General features: G+C 38.8%; 1 protein-coding gene and 1 non-coding gene across 2 annotated transcripts in view; both read left to right on the forward strand.

The window, feature by feature from the left end:
• Window positions 1-20,920, forward strand: part of ZNF507 (zinc finger protein 507) — a 37,204-nt gene extending 16,284 nt beyond the window's left edge. The window contains exons 6-7 of the mRNA XM_049786230.1: window positions 18,378-18,512; window positions 18,624-20,920. Of these exons, the coding sequence (XP_049642187.1) occupies window positions 18,378-18,512; window positions 18,624-18,990 (502 nt within the window). The 3' untranslated portion in view covers window positions 18,991-20,920. The remainder of the gene's footprint in view (window positions 1-18,377; window positions 18,513-18,623) is intronic.
• LOC126028848 (small nucleolar RNA SNORD94) lies at window positions 9,355-9,493 on the forward strand. Its single transcript, XR_007502547.1, has one exon. It is a non-coding gene; the product is annotated as a small nucleolar RNA SNORD94 (small nucleolar RNA).
• Window positions 20,921-22,600: the final 1,680 nt, after the last annotated feature.

Below are 22,600 nucleotides of genomic sequence, written 5' to 3' on the forward strand. Positions count from 1 at the left end.
CACAGTGAGGAGGGTATTTGCCTTGCACATGCCAACACCACCTGGTTTGATCCCTGGCATCCTGTACGGTCTCCCAACCTCGCCAGAAGTGATTCCTGAATACAAAGTCAGAAGTAACTCCTAAACACTGCAGCTGTGGCCCCAAAACAACCAAAAACAAACAAAGAAAGAAAAACCAACTTTGCTTACTGGTTTTAAGAATTATTTAATTGTTAAGAAATTGTTGCACTTTAAGCTTTGGTCTTGGTAAAGTAGGTTTAGCTAGTTTCAACTAGATAACTGCTTCCAACTAAAGGAAAGATCTATCTGTTTTATTTTTTTTTAATTTAATCTTGGCATAGATGATAGCAATTTTTATTGCTTAGAGCACATTTATTTTTGTAACATGACAGTTAAGTTTCTCGATATTTCTCAAAAAATTCTTAGAACTTGAATAAGATTGAGTGGTAATATAGGGCTTGTCTGCACATGGCTGACCTACTCACCGGCATTTCGTATTGTCTCCCAAGTACCACCAGAAGTAATTCCTTAGTGCAGAGCCAGAGTAACCCCTGAGCATCTCCGGGTATGGCTCAAAAAGCAAAAAGCAAAAAAGCAAAAAAAAAAAAAAAGGAACAAAAAAAAGTCAGAGAGATAATTCAGTGCACATGATTTGCATGCAAGATACCTAGGTGTAATCCCTAGCATCACATAGTCTCCAGAGCAACACACACACGCACGCACATCCAAAAGAAATTCCTGTGAAAGATTGTGTTTATAAATTGAGCTTATGTGTCATTTAATTTCTTTTTTAAATTAATTAATTTGTTTATTTAAACACCTTGATTACAAACATGATTGTGGTTGGATTTCATTCATGTAAAGAACATCCCCCTTCACCAGTGCAACATTCCCATCACCAATGTCCCAAATCTCCCTCCTCCCCACCCCACCCCCGCTTGTACTCTAGACAGGCTTTCCAGTTCCCTCATTCATTCACATTGTTAGGATAGTTTTCAATGTAGTTATTTCTCTAACTACACTCATCACTATTGTGGTTAGCTTCATGAAGTGAGCTGGAACTTCCAGCCGTTCTCTCTTTTGTCTCTGAAAATTATTGCAAGAATGTCTTTCATTTTTCTTAAAACCCATAGATGAGTGAAACTATTCTGCGTCTATCTCTCTCCCTCTGACTTATTTCACACAACATAATAGGTTCTATGTACATCATGTATAGGAAAATTTCATGACTTCATCTCTCCTGACGGCTTCATAATATTCCATTGTGTATATGTACCACAGTTTCTTTAGCAGTTTATCTGTTGAAGGGCATCTTGGTTGTTTCCAGAGTCTGGCTATGGTAAATAGTGCTTCAATGAATATAGGTGTAGGAAGGGATTTTTGTGTTGTATTTTTGTGTTCCTAGGGTATATCCCTAGGAGTGGTATAGCTAGATTGTATGGGAGCTCAATTTCTCATTTTTGGAGGAATCTCCATATCGCTTTCCATAAAGATTAGACTAGATAGCATTCCCATCAGCAGTGGATGAGTTCTTTTCTCTCTATATCTCCACCAACATTGCTTGTTCTCATTCTTTGTGATGTGCGCCAATCCCTGTGGTGTGAGATGGTACCTCATACAGTATTTTCCGGCGTATAAGACGACCTCCTAATTTTGCAGTTAAAACATAGGTTTAGGCCTATATTTGCTGTATCAGACAGAACATTCCTGTGCTGCAACTGTATGTACCACAGTGAGCCAATCACAATAAGCAAAGGTTCAAAGGTTATACTGTCATAGACTTCCTCTCTGACTCTGGCCAATCTGAGCAGGCTTTTGACAGTGTACAGGTCCAGAACATTGTCTAGTTTGCATGCATAAAAAGCCTGCTTGGATTGGCTGAGTTAGAGAGGCAGTCCGAGCAGCCTTGCAGTGATTGGTGCAGGATCGAGTTGGAAAATATGTTTTGTGGCAATATTCAGACAATTTTTGTTTAGCGGCATATTGAAACATTTTTTGGGATATACTCAGCGTAAAAGACGACCCTGATTTTCAGTTGAATTTTTTTTGTTTCAAAAGTCATCTTATATGCGGGAAAATACGGTAGTTGTTTTGATTTGCATCTCCCTGATGATTAGTGATATGGAGCATTTTTTCATGTGCCTTTTGGCGATTTGTATTTTCTTTTTTTTTTTTTTTTGTCAAATTGTCTATTTCTTCTCCCCATTTTTTGATGCGATTAGATGTTTTTTTTTTTTTTCTTGTAAAGTTCTGTCAGTGCCTTGTATATTTTGGATATTAGCCCCTTATCTGAATAATTTCTCCCACTCAGTGGGTGGCTCTTGTATACTGGGCTCTATTTCCTTTGAGGTGCAGAAGCTTCTCAGCTTAATATAGTCCCATCTGCCCATCTGTTAATATGTGCTTTCATTTGTTTGGAGAATGCAGTTTCCTCCTTGAAGATGCCTTTAGTCTCAATGTCATGGAATATTTTACCTACGTGCTGTTCTATATACCTTATGGTATCAGGTCTGATATCAAGGTCTTTAATCCATTTGGATTTTACCTTCGTACATGATGTTAGCTGGAGATCTAAGTTCAATTTTTTGCAAGTGGCTAGCCAATTGTGCCAACACCACTTGTAGAAGAGACTTTCCTAGCTCCATTTAGGATTCCTTGCTCCTTTATCAAAAATTAGGTGATTGTATGTCTGGGAAACATTCTCTGAGTACTCAAGCCTGTTCCACTGATCTGAGGGTCTCTATTCCAATACCATGCTGTTTTGATAACTGTTGCTTTGTAATACAGTTTAAAGTTGGGGAAAGTAATGCCTCCCATATTCCTTTTCCCAAGGATTGCTTTAGCTATTCAAGGGTGTTTATTGTTCCAAATGAATTTCAGAAGTGTTTGATCCACTTCTTTGAAGAATATCATGGGTATCTTTAGAGGGATCGCATTAAATCTGTATAATGCTCTGGGGAGTATTGCCATTTTAATTATGTTAATCCTGCCAATCCATGAGCAGGGTATGTGTTTCCATTTCTGTGTGTCCTCTCTTATTCCTTGGGGCAGGATTTTATAGTTTTCTTTGGATAGGTCCTTCATGTCTTTGGTCAAGTTGAGTCCAAGATATTTGAGTTTTGTGTGGCACTAATGTGAATGGGGTTGTTTTTTTAATGTCCATTTCTTCCCTAACATTATTGGTGTATAAAAAGGCAATTGATTTTGGTGTGTTAATTTTGTAGCCTGCCACATTGGTATATGAACTATTGTTTCTAGAAGCTTCTTGGTAGAGTCTTTAGGGTTTTCTAAGTAGAGTATCATGTCATCGTCATTTAATTTCATTCTAGGTCTATGTTTTTTGTTTGGTTGATTTTTTTTTGGGAGGGGGTGTTGATTAGTTTGGGTTGGGAGGCACACCCAGCTCTGTTCAGGGCTTACTTCTGGCTCCGTACTCTTGAGATCACTACTGGTGAGCTCAAGAGAACCATCTTTTGTGCCAGGGATTAAGCCAAGATGACCACATGCAAGGCAAGTAAGTGCCTTACCTACTTTACTGTCTCCTTGGTTTCACTAATGATTTTTTTTTTATTTAAGCACCATGATTACAAACATGATTAATAGTCGTAGTAGTAAGTCGTGGGAGGAGGAGGGGGGAGGGGGAAGAAGAGGAGGGAGGGGGAGGGTAGGAGGAGGGGGAAGAGGAAGAGGAGGAGGAGGAGGACCAACTTTATTACATACATGATTCTGTTTGGGTTTCAGTCATGTAAAGAACACCACCCATCACCAGTGCAACATTCCCATCACCAATGTCCCGAATCTTCCCCCCTCCCCACCCGACCCCCGCCTGTACTCTAGACAGGCTTTCTATTTCCCTCGTACATTCTCATTATTAGGATAGTTCAAAACGTAGTTATTTCTCTAACTAAACTCATCCCTGTTTGCGGTGAGCTTCATGAGGTGAGCTGGAACTTCCAGCTCTTTTCTCTTTTGTGTCTGAAAATTATTATTGCAAGAATATTTTTCAAAAAGGCTTGCCCATTGACATTGACACCAGAAGTGAACAATGGGACCCTTTCCCCCATAATCCTACCAATAGTGGTTATATTTGTTCTTTGTGATTTGTGGCAGGCTTTTGATTTGTTTTGTTTTGGGGCCACACCTGGCAATATTCAGGGGTTACTCCTGTGATATGTGCCAGTCCTTACTGGTGTGAAATTGAGATATCTCATTATATTCTCATTCCCTTGATTATAAGTGATGCAGAACAATTTTCTGTATTTGTTTTGGCCATCTTAACTTATATTTGAGAAAGTTTCTGCTCATTCATCTCTTCTCACCATTTTTTGACGGAATGGGTGTTTTTTTCCTTATAAAGTTCTGCAAGTGCTTTATATATCTTGAATATCAGCCCTTTGTCAGAATGAGTGGTGGGCTCTTCTTATATTCTACCTAAGTCTTTGGGGTATCTTTATCTGGTACAGAAGCTTCTTAATTGATAGTTACATTTGTTAATCTTCACTGCTATTTGCTTGTCCAGTGACATTGAATCATTGAAGATACCTACCAAGCTTTTCAGTCTGCATTTCTGTAAGTAGTTTTCTCATTTCTGCTGTCAGATCCTCGTGTACTTCTTTGGTTGTCTGTTCCATTGTATCTTTGGGCTTGTTAAGCATCTTAAACATTCCAACTCTGAATTCCTTTTCAGAGAGATTAGTTAGGTGGCTAATAGATTGAGTCAAGGATTAGTCTTTACCCACTCACTACCTGTAGTGGGGTTCTGTGCTGCATTACCATAGCTCCTTTTGTACTTTGGGTGCTTCTTTTCCACTTCACTCTCAGTGGTTTCCCACACTGTCAAGGAAACCTTTGGGGAGCTCTGTTGAGAGAAGGACGTTAACATTCTACTGTCTGCATAGACTATTTTATACAATCATAGGTATATAAGTTCAGTCCCTATTTTGCCATAAATGATGCTGCTGTCAATGTTGAGTAAGGCAAGTACCTTTTTCAGTGTTTTCGTAATCTTTGATTAAATGCACATGAGTGACATTGCTGGATCATATATTTCTATTAGTTCGGTAGAGGCTGCAGCAGTTTATATTCTCGCCATGCCTATGTCAGTAGTGTTTCCCAATCTATGAACTGACCACTCTTCAAAAGTAAGAGGTGATTATATCATTGTGGAGACATATGTATGTATGTATGTATGTATGTATGTATGTATGTATGTATGTATGTATATTGTGGATTTAATTTGAGGATCCATAATGATTGGTGATGTTGAGTATTTCTTCATGTGCTGTGGGTCATCTGCTTTAAAGAAGTGTTTATTCAGATCCTTTTGCCCACATTTTTATTGGGTTGGTTGTGATTGGTCTGTCAAGATACTTACTGTTTTCTTCATGGTTCACTCTTGGAAAGTTGTTTAAATCAAAGAAGTCCATTTCTTCTTGGTTGCTTAGTTGGTTTACATATGATGTTTTACAATGTATTTTATGTATCTGTTGTCATTTCTTCTCTGATTTTTTTTTTTTTTTTTTTTTGGTTTTTGGGCCACACCCGGTGACGCTCAGGGGTTACTCCTGGCTATTGCACTCAGAAGTCGCTCCTGGCTTGGGGGACCATATGGGACACTGGGGGATCGAACCGCGGTCCATCCAAGGCTAGCGCAGGCAAGGCAGGCACCTTGCCTCTAGTGCCACCGCCCGGCCACCCCTCTTCTCTGATTTTTGATTCTCTTCATTAGGACTCTTTCCCTTTTTATTTTCTGAATGAATCTGGCAAAGGGCTTATTCAATTTTGTTTATTCCTTTAAAGAAGAAAATAATTTATTTCATTTTGCTCTTTTATATTATTATTTTGGTTTCTATTTCAATTATTTCCACTTATTTTTATTATTTCCTTCTTTGACTTAATCTAATAACTTTTTAAAAAGTTAACACTTTGGGGCTGGAGAGGTAGCGCAGCGGTAGGGCGTTTGCCTTGCACATGGCTGACCTAAGACGGATCGCTTTGCCACCACTTTGGCCTCAAAGTGTTAGATTTTAAAAAAGTTCGATCCCCCAGCGTCCCATATGGTCCCCCAAGCCAGGAGCAATTTCTGAGTGCTTAGCCAGGAGTAACCCCTGAGCATCACAGGGTGTAGCCCAAAAACCAAAAATAAATAAATAAAAATAAATAAAATTTAACACTTTATTTAAAGAGCATGTATCACATGATTGATCATAATACATTTGTTTCCAAGTAAGTGAAAGTGATTTTTTTTTTTTTTTGGTTTTTTGGGTCACACCCAGGAGCACTCAGGGGTTATTCCTGGCCCCACACTCAGAAATCATTGCTCCTGGCAGGCTCAGGGGACCATATGGTCAACAGGCTTTCCCCCTATCTCTCCCTACACTAATGGGAATGCACTCTGGGAGGAGGGCAGGCTGTTCTAGCACTGGCTTATAGTGGAAATTTTTTCTCTTTTTTTCATATTGATATTATTGTGTGCATATATTCTATATATCCATAATATCCATCCTTGATACTGCCCTACAAAGCTCATTTCTAATATTTTACTGCCTCAGTCCTAACCCTTACTTCCCCCCATCCTCCCATGTAGGTGCAGCTAATGACATGAAGCTCACCACATAGAATGATAAGTGCAGTTAGAGAAATCACTACACTGAAAACTATCATAATAATGTGAATGAATGAGGGAAAAAGAAAGCCTGTCTCGAGTACAGGTGTGGGTGGGGTGGGGAGTAGGTAGATCTGGGAAATTGGTGGTGGGAATCCTACACTGGTGAAGGGGGGTGTTCTTTACATGACTGTAATCATACAAGTACAATTATATTTGTAATCACGGTGTTTAAATAAAGATAATTAAAAAATAAAAAAAAAGAAAGAAATCACAAAAAGTAAATGAAAAAGTTCAAACATATGTAGTGGAAGCTTTATGCCCTAATCCCTGAGAGATTGAGCAATGCGGGTCCGGAAATAACACAGGAAACAATCCACACAAAGTTACAGAGATAAAACAGGTTCAGGAACTTTCATCACAGGCTATCAGTAAGCAGGCAAAGGGTAATGGCAAACAGACAGGCTAGCTATGAAACCGGAAGTCTCTGACCAGAGATCTTTAGTGGGAAGAGTAGGACCACCTTCATGAATGAAGAACTGGTAGGGGTAGAGGGCCAATTCAGAGGCACTCCTGCAAGGAGGGACAAGCACATGCAAAGTAATAATTGGTTACTCTAAACACCTAGACCGGTGCCCATGGAAAGACTGAAGTCCAGGGGAGAAAAACCCTATACCTGGCAAGAGCTGGTCTCGAGAATCAAGGACGAAATCGGAAGCCCTCCTCCCCATGCACCTCCCCCCTGGAGTATGGAGAGAGGGGGGAACCTGAGGACCACTAAGAGTCCACCTGAACCCACTTCTGGCCATCTGAACTGGCACCCAGGGAAGGCCTGGAGTCAGGGGAAAAAGACAAGGACGGCCGGGGGCCTGCCACGCCTCCCAGCACTCCCCAGGCTAGGGAGAAAAGCTCTGGTATGGGGCTTCCCCAAACCCTATACCTGGCAAGAGCTGGTCTCCAGAATCAAAGAGGAAACCGAAAGCCAGATGTCTACCCACCCTCCTCCCCATGCATCTCCCCCCTGGAGTACGGAGGGAGGGGGGAACCTGAGGACCACTAAGAGTCCACCTGAACCCACTTCTGGCCATCTGAGCTGACACCCAGGGAAGGCCTGGAGTCAGGGGGAAAAGATAAGGATGGCCGGGGGCCTGCCAAGCCTCCCAGCACTCCCCAGGCTAGGGAGAAAAGCTCTGGTATGGAGCCTCCCCAAACCCCATACCTGGCAAGAGCTGGTATCCAGAATCAAAGAGGAAACTGGAAGCCAGATGTCTGCCCACCCTCCTCCCCATGCAACTCCCCCCTGGAATACGGAGGGGGGGGAACCTGAGGACCACTAAGAGTCCACCTGAACCCACTTGTATTTGATTTCTATTACTTTAACCATTGTGTTCAGGGAAGATGCATGATCAGTTTTGACCTGCATGCATTTATTGAAGCTTATTTTGTGATTCAACTTAGAATTTCTTCTTAAGAATGGAGTGGAGGGGCTAGAGTGATAGCACAATGGTAGGGCGTTGTCCTTGCACGCAGCTGACCCAGAATGGACCTAGGTTTGGTCCCCAGCGTCCCATCTGGTCCCCTGAGCCAGGATTGATTTCTGAGCACATAGCCAGGAGTAACCCCTGAGCATCACCAAGTGTAGCCCAACAACCAGGAAAAAGAATAGAGTGGAAATTTCTGTTACAATTCTTAAATCTGTATGTTATTTCATTTAAAAATATTTCCTTGATAACTTCTGTCTAGGTGGGATGTGTGATACCTTACCATTATCATCTTACTATGTGTAGCTTGCTTTTGGTCCTGTGAATAAATGTTTTGTAAATATAATCACAGATATAATGACACTTACATCCCCTTGATCTTTATGGATGATCTATCTCACCTCCTTTAGCTGAATGCCTTGATCAGGTACATAACAGTTCCTGCCTTTTATGTTATTTGCATGAGTTATCTTACCCTGGTCTTTGTTTCTGAGTGTCTTTATGAGTTTCCTGTTTGCATAATACAAGCAGGTGGATTCTGCTTTTTTGGTGTGGTGCCAGGGCTTACACCCAGTGCCCCCACACAAAGCTCTTCACTGCTGAGCTACATTCCCAAACCCATTAATCCTGCCTTTTCATCTGGTATTTTTTTGAATAGTGAGATCAGCTTATTCACATTTAGGCTACTTGTTAATGTATGGGGCTTAATTACTGTCATTTTGTCTTTGTTTTATGGTTATTTAATATTCCTGGTATTTTCCTGTATGCCATATTATTTGGATTTTTTTTTTCTGGTGATTCTCTCGATTTGTTTGATATTTTTTCCTTCTAAATGTAGGAAATCAGATTTTTATTTTGTGGTTACAATAGTGTATCAATCTTTATAAAAAAAAAACTTTAAAAAAAAACTTTTGGGGGGGCCGGAGAGATAGCATGGAGATAAGGCATTTGCCTTGCATGCAGAAGGACGGTGGTTTGAATCCTGGCATCCCATATGGTCCCCTGAGCCTGCCAGGAGCAATTTCTGAGCATAGAGCCGGGAGTAACCCCTGAGTGCTGCCGGGTGTGACCTCCCCCCAATAAAATTTTTTTTTACTGATAACTGATCATTTTTAGACTAAATGTATTCTGTCCCACTCCACCCCTGAGAGTTTTTCAGATTTCATTAGCTTCTTGTGATTTTTTTTTTATTTTTATTTATTGCATTTTATCTATCCTTGCTCAGGGTCTTATGTTCTTTTGCATTTTCTTCCCTTAAAATAACCTCTTTGGACTGTGATGATTGACGCAGAGGTACCAAACTCAGCAGAATCGTCGAAGCTAAATAAATGTATGTTTTTGCCTTTGTCCTGAATGTGGCAGGTTAATGCAAGCAACTACATGAGGCAGATGCCTTAATCTGAGCCTGAAAATAATAATCAGTATTATTATTATTACTATTGTAATTATATAGTAATAATTCCTTCAAATATTTCTTACAGTGGTGGTAAACTTTTTATTTTGAAAAGCTTATAACTCCATTAGATTAAGTAATAATTTTGCAAAGTAGACTATTCTTGCCTGGAAGTTTTTATCATTTAGAAATGTTAGTATGTCTTTCCACTCTCTCCTAGCCTGTAGAGTTTTTCTAGAGATCTGATGATAGCCAGCCTGGGTGAGTTTTTATGTTTTCTTTTTTCCCTCTTAGCTTTGAATATTTTTTTTTAATTTATTGACTTGGTAGTTTATAAATGGCATTTTTCTTGTCTTAGAATTTTCCTTTCTTTTTTTACTTTATAAATTTGAGTTTTCCATCAGCTTCCTGTAGGGTTGGTCCTTTTCTTAAACTGGGTTTTCATTTCAGCAATTTACCCTTTGTTTCTGTCTCTTCACCTCCAGGTATAACTATTGTCTTTATTGACAATGTTTTCTTCTGTTGTCACAACTGAGTCTGACAGTTCTAAATATATTTTCTGCATATTTTTAAAAATTTTTATTTTCATTTTATCATAACTGGAATTTTTATCTTCAGTTTTACATATTTCCTTTGTGAGATTGAACATATTGCTGTACTTCTTTGGAATTTCTTTGTTTTCTTTTTTTTTTTTGGGGGGGGGGTTTTCAGCCACACCCGGAGATGCTCAGGGTTACTCCTGGCTGTCTGCTCAGAAACAGCTCCTGGCAGGCATAGGGGACCATATGGGACACCGGGATTCGAACCAACCACCTTAGGTCCTGGATCGGCTGCTTGCAAAGCAAACGCCACTGTGCTGTCTCTCCGGGCCCTTCTTTGGAATTTCTTGTTTTATTCACTGTATTTTAGATATCTAGCTCTTTTTTGTTGGTTTGGTTTTGGGGGCCATAACACTGATGCTCAGGATTTAGTCCTGGTTCTACATCACTCCTGGCAGTGCTTAGGGGAACATCATAAACCCAGTATAATCTTACCCATTGTACTATATCACTAACACCTCTTAATTTTTCAGTCAGTCTTCAAAGAAAAACTCTTTGCTTATACGTTTTCCTTTTTTCTTTGAATTTTTGTTCTGTATCAATGTGCCTTTAATGTATCATGTTGATTTTCTTCACAATAGTTACTTTGAATTCATTGTCTTCATTAGGCTTTTTGTTTCCTTAACAAAGTTGATTTCTGAGAAATTAATTATCTTGTTTACTGTCTTTGGATTTAATCTTTTTGGCAATTTTTGTTTGTTTGTTTTTTGGGGCCACACCCGGTGACACTCAGTAGGCTATGCACACAGAAACTGGTCCTGGCCTGGAGGATCATATGGGATGCCGGGGGATCAAACCGCAGTCTGTCCTAGGCTAGCGCCAGTAAGGCAGACGTCTTACTGCTTGCATTTTTGGCAATTGGTTTTGCATCAAGGCTTCAAGAGGCTTTTTCACTCCAATTTCAAAAGTGTTTTTTTTTCAGGACCTTGAGTCTATGTCAGGGGAGAGAATTCAGTCTATTTGGGGGGGGCTTCCAAGGTATCGTCTCTCATTGTCCCCTTTGCTTTTGTGACCAAATCCAATCTCTGTTGGAACCACGTGTCTGTGGGCCCAGATTTTTCCTCAGTGTCCACATGCAGGTACTCTTTGCTTTTTAGTTGCTTACTATGACAAGGGTTTCAGCCTGTCATGCTGTATCTACTGCAGTTGCTACAGTTCAGTTCTGGCCACAGCATCTAGCTCCTGTAAATCACCACCCCCTATCATTCCCTACCCCATCTGTGAAGGACCGTCTCTGAATCCAAAAGACTTAATCTGTCACCAGTCTGGCAGTGACCACCTAAATGTGCAGATAGATGGAAGGGGCTTCACCCACCATGCTGCGAAATAAAAAACATTGGGATTTGGTCATGGCACCTAGACTTGGGCAGCCACAGTGATTCTTCTACAGAAGAGCTCCCTAGTATTTTGAGGTTTTTATATCCCTAAATCCTGGCCTTTTCCTTGCTTGAACTTCAGTACAAGTAGCCACTGTTTTTTTTCTACTGGCCAAAGCTAACAGGCAAGTTTCTTCACTTGCAGATATTGTGTCTCATTACAAAAGATTGACCTTCCTGGATTATCAAGAGTAGGGGATTGATTCTACCAGCACTAAAATCCTTTATTATAGTATTTTTATTTTCTTTTAATTTAAGCACAATGATTACAAACATGCTTGTAGTTGGGCCTCAGACAAAGAAAGAACACCCCCTTCACCAGTGCAGATTCTCTGCTTATATTTGAGACAGGCATTTTACTTCTCTCACTCATCAACATTGTCATGGTAGTTCTTAGTGTAGTCATTTCTCTAACTGCATTCACCACTCTGTGGTGAGCTTCATATAGTGAGCCAGTCCTTCAGCCCTCATCTCTATCATCTCTGGGCATTATTATAATAATGTCTTTTTTTTTTCCCATTTCCTCCAGGATCTTATGTTTTATGACACAGTTTCTCAAAGTAGTCTCTGATTATCCTTTGGATCACTGTATTATCTGTAGTGGGCTCCCCCTTTTCTAATCTAATTTGTTAAGTTTCTCTCCCTTTTGTTTTGCTAGTAGTTTATCAATCTTGTCTATTTTTTCAAAGAACCAACTTTTTCTTTTGTTGATCTTTCAGATTGTTTTTTGGGTTTCCACTTCATTAATTTCTGCTCTAAGCTTTGTTACTTTCTTCTGCCTACTTATTTTGGGTTCAAAATTTTGTTAGTCGTTTTCTAATTTTATAAGCTGTGTCATTAAACTTATTTATGTAGGTCCCTTCTTTCTTCCTGATGTGTGCTTGCAACTTTGATTTTGAGTCTGTTTGTTCTGGTTTGTTTCTTGTTCATATTTGTTTCTTGTAGGCAGCAGAACATTGGATTCAGCTTTTTGATCCATTTTGCCATTCTTTATCTCTTTAACTGGTGCATTTGCCTCATTAACGTTGAGAGAGGTAATTGTCATGGGATTTAGAACCATCTTCTTGTGGAAGTTGGATGCGTCTTTAGGCCTGCCTTGTTTTAAAGTAGACCTTTCAGCTTATCTTTTAAGGCCGGTTTTGAGTCTGTAAACTTTCTGAAGAGCTGTTTATTTTTTAAGCTATGTATACTTCCTTCAAACCTGAAAGTGAGTCTGCTGGGTAGATTATTCTAGGCAAAGCTTTCATTTTGTTGAGTTTTGTCACTATATCCCACCACTGCCTTCTGGCCTTGAGGTTTTCTCATGACAGGCCTGCTGTAAATCTTAAAGATGCTCCTTTGAATGTAATTTTCCTTTTTGAACTTGCTGCTTTCAGTATTCTATCCCTGTCTATGGAATTCATCATTGTGACTAGGATGTGTCTTGGGGTGCTTTTCTTTGGGTCTCTTTTAGGTGGTATTCTTCGGGCATGTAGGATTTGGTTGCATGCAGTCTTTAGCACTGGGAATTTCTCTGTAATGATGTCCTTGACTGTTGATTCTTCATGGGGATCTTTTTCCTGGGTTTCTGGGAATCCAATGATTCTTATGTTGTTTCTGTTGAGTTTATCAAAGACTTCTATTTTCACCTGTTCACATTCTTTGAGGATTTTTTCCATTGTCTGATCATTTGCTTTAAGGTTCTTTTCCAATTGCTTCTGCTGTATGGAGTTCTTCTGCATCTCACCTTCCAGCTCACTGACTGTCCTCAGCTGCTATTACTCTGTTGGAGTGGCTTTCCATTGAGGTTTTAATTTCATCTACCGAGTTTTTCAGTTCTCTTATTTCAGTTTGGAGTTTTCTGAGTTCTATCTTTGTGGTCTATTCAGCTCGAGTTGTGCTTTCCTTGATTTCTATGAGCATCCTCCATAGTTCTACTCTAAACTCCTTATATGAGAGGCTAGCTAGGTGGCTGGTAATTTTCAGGTCATCTTCATTCTCTGTGCATGGTGTTGTCCTGCATTGCTTCCCCGTTGTCATGCTTGTAGTGTGGTTTTTACTATGTGTTGTGGGGTTCATGGGCTAGAAGAGTGTGGCTTCTCGTCTTCGCATCTCCACCCTTATTGGGTGAAGACAGCTTACTCTGTGCTGGGTCCTAAAGAGGTTAATGTTCACTGTCATGTCTTGGCTGCCTCACGCAGGAAAGTAGGCAGGGAGCAAGGCAGCAGCCTTTTCTAATCAAAGTACTTTTATTTGTGAACAGCCCTTGTGTCATTTGGTCTAACCCACTTTGTTTTTATCAGCCAGGAGTAGCCTTTCCGACCACCTGGCCGGTCACGCACCAGCACTAAAATCTTTGAGTCTAGTCACAGTATCTAGTCTAATCACAGTATCCAGTTTCAAACAGGCACACGAATTTTTCTCTGCTTATTAAGGTGCTAATTAAAGTCCTAAAGACATGGCCACACCCAAGATTCATCCCCTTTTTGGTTTGCGTTTGCCCTGCTGCAGTGCCATGACCCTTTGCTTTGACAAATGGTAGCTGGAGCTCAGATATCCTTTTCCCTGTTTCACCATCACAATGGGTGGCTTTGGCCAGCTACCTTCAAAGCAGGTCTTTGGATATCTTCTGGGAATTAGCTGATGTCAGTTGCATGAAATAATATATTACTGATATCTAAGGACTATTTAAGGAGAGCTTTCCCTGACGTTATCTGTTTCACCATGTTTCATGAATATATTCTCAATTTTTTTTGGGGGGGGGCACACCTGGTGACACTCAGGGGTTACTCCTGGATGTCTGCTCAGAAATAGCTCCTGGCAGGCACGGGGGACCATATGGGACACCGGGATTTGAACCAACCACCTTTGGTCCAGGATTGGCTGCTTGAAAGGCAAACGCCGCTGTGCTATCTCTTCGGGCCCATTCTCAAATATTTTTAAATCTATAATCTCTCAAGGAGCCAGAGCAGTGGCTTAAGCTGTAAGGCATCTGCCTTGCCTGAGCTAGCCGAGGATGGACCGCAGTTCGATCCCCTGGCGTCCCATGTGGTTCCCCAAGCCAGGAGCGATTTCTGAGCACATAGCCAGGAGTAACCCCTGAGTGTCACCGGGTAAGGCCCAAAAACCAAAACCAAAACAAACAAACAAAAAATAATCTCTCAAGAAAAATTTGTTAATATATAGTGATAAAAAAGATTTGTTTCCCCTGGGTATTGTGAAGGCTGTTAACCATTAGCAATCATAATCATTGTAGTAAAATTGCAGCTGAAAAGTGGGAGGTGGCATTGACCCTAAATCAAGCTTTAAACTAGAAAGTATTTAAGAGAACATGATGGAAACAGGAGGTACCTGTTGATTTAATTATATTTTCCTACTTTATTACATTTGGTGATTTACCACTATTAGAAAAAATATATAATTAATAAATACACAAAGCTTATATTCATGGAGGTTCTCCTTATCTGTGTCTTCTCTGCCTATTTGCTGCATACCTCCATATGGAAGAAGGCATACCAAACCCAACTTGGGGTGCTCAAGGTTTGGCCTGTATTTATTTCAGAACCCAACAGAGCTCAGGGCTTCATGCTGGGCTCAGGTGGTGGGGGACTGTATATTGTGCTGGGAGGCAAACCAACAACAGCCACATGAAAGACAAAGGTAGATTTGAATAAAAATGGGCAGTAGGGGACCAAGGAGAGGAGAGGGTCTTAATACAACAATATCTGTCAACCTTCCAAAGTTTTTGTTCTTGAAAAGGGGACTTCGTTCATAACTGGGCCTGGCTTAACATTAAACATCCTTTAGGACTAGGAGATAAGGCAAAGGCCAACTAGTAGTGAGAAGCTTCTTAGAAGATGTCTATGAAAGAGGAGACGCAGTCTCTAGAGCTTGCCTTGCTTACAAAATAGATAAGAAGGATGAGGCTAGAGAGAGTATAGGGGTTCAGGTACTTTCTTGGCATGTGGTCACACCCAGTTCTATATCTGACACTGCTGGCAAGTAAACCTGCTGGTGCCTAAACCTAACATTTATACCAAAAAAAAGAGAAATAAGAAAGAGTGGCTTTACTCTGCAGAAACTTGACTTCAGGGATGGTCATAGTCAAATAAGCAATAAGACATGTTGATGGTTTGATGTGATGAGAATGGTGGTTACCTTTGGTCTTCCTCCCATGAACCTATAACCCCAGACTAAGAAGAAGAAGACATTATGCAAATACAAACTGCATGATAATTCCAAAATACCTAACCGTGTTCCTTAATCTCTCAGTCATTAAAAACAAGGAAGGTTAGAGAAATTGTCTCACGACACAAGACTAGATATAATTTGTTCTGGAAGAGAAAAAGTGCAGAAAATTGGAAAATGTGTATATTTAAGTTAATAATAGTGCATTAGCCCTAGTTTCTCTGTTAAGTCAGTAAAATGGGAAAAATGCCACTAAATATTAACCTATTCTTAAAGGCTTATTTTTATAGAAATGCAGTTTTTACCACCCTTATTTTGAAAAATTTGAATAACATTGAATATTATTAGTGAGATAAATTTGGCATGTATTTTCTGACCCATTTTCTCAAATGAGAATTATTAATTACATAAGACTTGACTTTTCCTTCAGGGAGTAAGGCAGTATTCTGTGGCTTACTCTGGATAGAGAATTTCTCGACAGCTTCAGGGAAACATTCTGAATATATATAAGAAAAGAAGAATATAGATGAGACTAGATGAAGAGCCAAGATTTCATGTATATTTATTTCCCTTTGTACAAATACAAAGGTATTCATGTTACAGATTGCTGTGTGAGGTTGCCTAAGGTAAACAAACGTACTTGGTGAGAATGAGTCTCTTGACCTTGGCTGTTTCACTCACACTTGCTCTGTGTGCCAGGTGCCAGATGTCTTGCCTGGGTAACACAATCAAGGTGCCAGGCAGTCAGGATCTACCCAAGTTATTGTAAATAAGGGTGACTAAAGTAAAATTAAAACATAAAAATAAATACAGGGAAAGAAAAATACTTTACGTAAAATGTAGTATACTGATATCTTGTGTCTAGGAAGTAATAAAGTATAACTTGATTATGCAAGTTACAGAGTCTTAAGGAGAAAAGGCTTAAAATTTTTTTAACATTTCAAACATTTTACAACAATTTTTTGAAATAAAAAATAGGCAACAAATGCTTTGGCATCAGCATCTGGTGCTGAAGGGTCTAACTGGGGCATTGCACATTTGAGCTATATGTCTTCCCATCTTAGGAGGTATCCTGACCTCATCTATATTTTTGAGGTTGGAGGTCTTGGTTTATTAACCTTGGACCTGATGTCTCAGGATATCTAATAAAACTAACACTACTATATTCAATCATAAATTTAACTTGATTGGGGGCAGTGGTCAACTCGCGGCTTGCCAACCACTGGGTTAGGATAAGAATTTAATCCTTGTTAAATTTCCCATCTGTGATTTGATGGTATCTCTGAAGCTTTCTGCCTCAACAGAATCCCAGAATAATTGCTTTGCTCTGTGGGATCCTCTGGAACATAGCTTTACAGGGGTTCTGTCTACCCGGTGGTTCAGGAACAGGGGGCACCCAACAGTATGATATTGTAATAGTGGGTACACGACATCATACATTTGTCAAAATCCATAAAACTATACAACATAAATTGAACCCTGAGTATAGTAATCATAATATGTAATTATTACTCATCAGTTGCACCAAATGTTCCACATTGAAACAGGATGTTAATAATGCAGAAATTGGAGGTGCAGGGAGAGGGGGAGATTATGCTTTTGAAAAGAGCGACTTAAACTTTCCTCTCGTGACCCCTTTCACTTGAGATGCTGCAAAGGAAAATACTACCAGATACACCTCAGATATTTTTGTGCAGTGCAGTTGATAACGAATTAATATTTAGTCATTCAGAAACCTTTCATTGTTACCAAAAGTTTTTACCACTTTCCCAATCTATTCAGATTATTGACTCCATGTGGGTTATGACCCACAATTTAAAAAAGTATAGCTCTAAAATAGTGTTATGTTTTACTCCATCAGGTTCAGATTTTAACAGTGTTCTCAATGTGAAATTGTTATTTTGAATAGATTTTTTTCTTTTGTTTTTTTGTTTTGTTTTGTTTTGGTTTTGGTTTTTGGGCCACACCCGGCATTGCTCAGGGGTTACTCCTGGCTGTCTGCTCAGTAATAGCTCCTGGCAGGCACGGGGGACCATATGGGACACGGGATTCGAACCAACCACCTTTGGTCCTGGATCAGCTGCTTGCAAGGCAAACGCTGCTGTGCTATCTCTCCGGGCCCTTTTTTTTTTTTCTTTTGTTTTTTTTGGCCACACCCAGTGACACTCAGGGGTTACTCCTGGCTATGTGCTCTGAAATCGCTCCTGGCTCCTGGCTTCGGGGACCATATGGGACTCTAGGGGATCGAACCTAGGTCCATTGTAGGCTAGCACCTGCAAGGCGCCTTACCGCTTGCACCACTGCTCTGGCCCCTGAATAGATATTTTTTAAAGAATCATTTTATGAACTCTTAAATTACTGGAGCATTTTAGAACTACCCATTTTCTATAGATCTGTAAATAAGCATAGTTAACAACTTCATTGACTCTGATGGCCGTTCTAGGACAATATTGACTTCTCCAAAATTGCAGTGATAGTATCATTGGTTTTTGTTTCTTTGTTTTTGGGTCACGCCTGCTGATGTGTGCTCTGAATCTACTCCCCTGGCTGTGCTCAGGGGACCATATGGGATGCCAAGGATCAAACCCAGGTTGGCTGCATGCAAGGCAAGGGCTCCAGAATCAATGATATTTTAAATGGAGTAAAACATGATAACTAATCCTATTTCAGGTTATTTAGTTAACTGTTACAGAATCATTATTATATTTAGCAGAAGGTTTTGGGAATCATTCTGATTTGTTCATCCCTGTGTTTTAGATGTTCTTTGTGTGGATATGTGTGTAGCCATCCTCCTTCTTTGAAGTCTCACATGTGGAAGCATGCAAGTGACCGGAATTATAACTATGAACAAGTAAATAAGGCTATTAACGATGCAATTTCACAAAGTGGCAGGTATGTGACCCTACACCTTCACTTTATCATTGCATATTGATTAAAATCAGAATTAAATCTACCTTTCCTACAGTATAATCAATTCAAGGTTTCATGTGCTTTGTTTTTAAGACTTGTGGGGAAATCCCCTGGGAAGACTGTATTAAACAGCAGCGAAGAAAGAGCTGATCCTGTTGCTGGAAGTACAGAACACTTGGTGTCATCTTCCGAGCTGATTTCCCAGGCTCCTAGTGAAGTTGTAGGTACCAATGAGAATGAGAAACTGAGCCCTACAACTAATACCTCATATAACTTAGAAAAAAACTCCAGTCTGGCCCCTCCTGGGATGGAGTATTGTGTTTTACTCTTCTGTTGTTGTATTTGTGGTTTTGAATCTACCAGCAAAGAAAATCTTTTGGATCATATGAAAGAGCATGAGGGTGAAATTGTAAACATCATTCTAAATAAGGACCACAACACAACTTTAAACACAAATTAGATGGAATAATTTGAAGAGGAAAAGCATAGAAGAAGAATCTTTTGCTTTAAACTACAGTTTCACCTTTGCGCTATCAAATACCTTACTAGACACAGAAGAAATAGTTGGTATGGTTTTTGAGGAAATAGCAGATGAACGTAACTTGTAATGGAATCAAAGGTATTCCAAATGGCTGAACAGTACATATTTAACTATTTTGCGTGAGTGGACATGGGTTGAGGAGGAAGCAAAGATGTAAACCTATATTAACCCTCTGTTATCTCTTCTTAGTATTGAGTATATTTATTATTAAGAACTTATTATAGTATAGAAATGCAAGCAAAAGTGTTAAGAAGGAATTGGGGGCACTGTTTTAAAATACAGAAATGTCACAGTCTTAAGCAGAGCTTATTATTTTCATTCTCAATTTTGACATGCCTGCTCTAGAGCTTTTGGGTGTTATCAAGAGCAAAAAGAAATAATCATTAGAGGGTTTTGAAGTGATCTACTTCAAAATATTTTCTAAGATCTGATAGAAATTAATCTATACTCAGCCTAAACTGTTTTACTGTATCCTCTTAAAAAAAGACATAAGTCTGGACCTAGACTATGAATATTTAAGATAAATGATTGTCTTAAATTTATAATGAATGTTTTGGTGGGCAGAGGAGAAAAAAAAGGTAAACTCTCAGCAGCCTCGAATCAAATTTCCAGGTTTGAGGAAATGGTAAATCATTGAGCTCAGTGCTCTCTTCAAAGGGTCCTGTCAATATGTTTTTGAGGACAGAGTGTGCATTTCCACAGCCTTCTACTCCAGACCAAACCAAGCTTGTTATCTGAAAAGGTGTTAAAGCAACACAGTGTGAAATTTTGCATTCATCATTAGACCTGGAAATTCTTCTTAGAACTTAAGTAGAAATCACTTGGGGGAAGGAGATAAACTTCAGAAGCCTCTTAATTGAGTACTCCTATTGTAAGTTTGCTTTCTGGAATTTATCAATTTAATTATACCTAGCAGAAGAGGTTTAACCAAATATAGTAAAAATTTAGGTTGTTTATAAAACTTTTAATAGAAATGTTTGGCAAATCTACAGGATTTCAAACTATTTAAGAAATTCCATTTTCTTTAGTGTGCAATAGGAGATACAGAAAACCAACTAAAAGAGCTTTTTATGTTAAAATTATCATCACATACTGAAATCTTATTAAGTGTACATTTTGAATTACATTGTATCTCAAAGAGTGAAGAAAACAGGACTATTTTGGTTTTGTAGTTCAGATCACTTATGCATTGCGCTGTTAAAGCAAATTCTGTCAAAAGGTCGGTGCACCATGTAGTGCACCATCTTCATGGTGCTCTTTCCGAACTTGATTTCTCGTATCTTCTAGAGCGGATACTGTGACTCTGCTCATCTTAGAAGACATTGGAAACAAACTTGAATGCAATATATTTTAGGAGAGACTTTTTAGGAAAAGAATTCTCTTCTCAGAGTCTAGGTATGAATGGAATATATTAACATTTTTAAAAGAACTGAAGAAACCTTTTAAGTGAGGCCAGGCGTCTTCACACATTATCTAATTTACTTTCATTATCTCATTTTTGATAGTGGATATTTAGGCAGTTTATTGTAATTTTGCAGCTTTTTGATTTAGCTAGTTTTGTTTATGCAAGTTAATCCATTTCTGATGTGTGATTTAGAAAAAGAGAATATGACTATGTATATACACTCTAAATTATATTCCCCTCAATCCACTGCTGTGGATCAATATTCACTTTATCATATTCTAGAATTAAAATACATTTATATTTCATTTCCAATTCAAATAAAATACTTTAAATAGTTCCATTATCATTTACTGCCACTCACTTTTTTATTGCTCAGTGTTTCTTTACAAAAATCTCTTAAATAATCTTGGAATTTAGTTGTATAATTTTTTTGTGGCTTTAACTTTTATTCATTTGAAAAATACTATTAACCAAAAAAAAAAAAACCCTAAATTTTAATAGTGAATCTTTAAATTACCTAAAGTAATTTTGGTAATTAAAACATAAAATTTGACTTCCTAAAACCACTTCTGTTGATTAATAATTAAACTTTCCATTTGGAATCATGGACTTAAAACTTTCTAGCTCATGAGGAAAAACAAAACCCAGATATTCAAAGCCTTTCATCTAGATTTTCCTCTATTCTTGGAAATGCTTCCTGGCCTATAGAAGGTACCACATTCCAAGGATGTATGTTGCCATTATCATTTTATGACACGCCTTAACAGTCTCTACCCAATTGAGTATTTCTAAAAGTGATAATAAAGATTAAATATGTGACTTGAGTTGTAAAGGAGATGCATTAAGGCAAACAGTAATCCCCTGTATACAAAGAACATTTTATTCATTGGATCTAGCTTGTTTGCCATGCAGAGCTCATAGTATTTATTTTCCCCTCTGAATACTCAACACTTCTAGATTTGGTAGTGGAAATAGTTTTTGAAAGAAACTTACTAAGTGGAAGATAGGGAAGATGATGCATTCTAATGATTATAATAGTTTTCAGAATTCATCACGTTCCCTAGTTATTCCCAGAAAATGGTTGGTGTACCAAATATTCAAGTGATACCATGCCTGTATTCTGGTTGAACTGTAGGCTTTTAAGTTCTGGTTCTGTGTCCAGCCAGTGCAATGTAATAACACTGACTGAAGACTTTGTTCTAGATCTTTCATCTACTCAAGGTAGCTATTGGTGGTTTCTCTGTCCTTTCTTACAAAGCAAATGGTGGGCACCCATGTTTACATTGTCTCTTCCTTGCAATGTTCTTGGCTTGACAAAGATAAGCAGGCTTCTTTATTAAGACTTACTATATTTTTAGTTTTCATAGACACTTATTTAATCTTTTTTTATTGTACAGCAAGGTGCTCTGAGTAATATTCTATAAAATATATTTAATAGAAATTTGAGTTTGATATTCATGGACATGAATACATGTATTTTTTTAAGAAATAAGTATTGTGTAACACTATGGCATTGCTTCTATAGCCAAAGTCTAAAAATTTCTGGAACACTGACATGTAAAGACTACAGTTAATTCTGACACTGTATCTTATTAAAATAGGATGATTTGCATTTTGTAAAATTATCCTGCACATCGAGCTGCATGCCTTAAAGACTAAAACTCTAGGATTGTGTTCATGGTAGAACAGTTTGATCTGTTCAACAAACAGTGAAGCAAGGTCAATAGCGCTTCTTTAACTACCTTTGGAAATACTGTACAATGTTAGAATAATTTATTTTGCTTTACAGGAGTTTGTCATGTATTGACTTTAATATTGTATTTTGATAATAAATTTTTTGTTAAAAACATGTGCCTCTTACCTTTTATTAATAAAAGGTTATATTTATTCTTACCATGTAAACACTAATGTGATCACTTTAAAAGTTGATCGCTTGGGGGCCGAAGAGATAGCACAGTGGTGTTTGCCTTGCAAGCAACAGACCAAGGATCTAAGGTGGTTGGTTCAAATCCCGGCATCCCATATGGTCCCCCATGCCTGCCAGGAGCTATTTCTGAGCAGTTAGCCAGGAGTAACCCCTGAGCACCACCGGGTGTGGCCCAAAAACCAAAACCAAAAAAAAAA

The sequence above is a fragment of the Suncus etruscus genome, chromosome 14 (assembly GCF_024139225.1).
Source record: "Suncus etruscus isolate mSunEtr1 chromosome 14, mSunEtr1.pri.cur, whole genome shotgun sequence".
Taxonomy (NCBI): Eukaryota; Metazoa; Chordata; class Mammalia; order Eulipotyphla; family Soricidae; genus Suncus; species Suncus etruscus.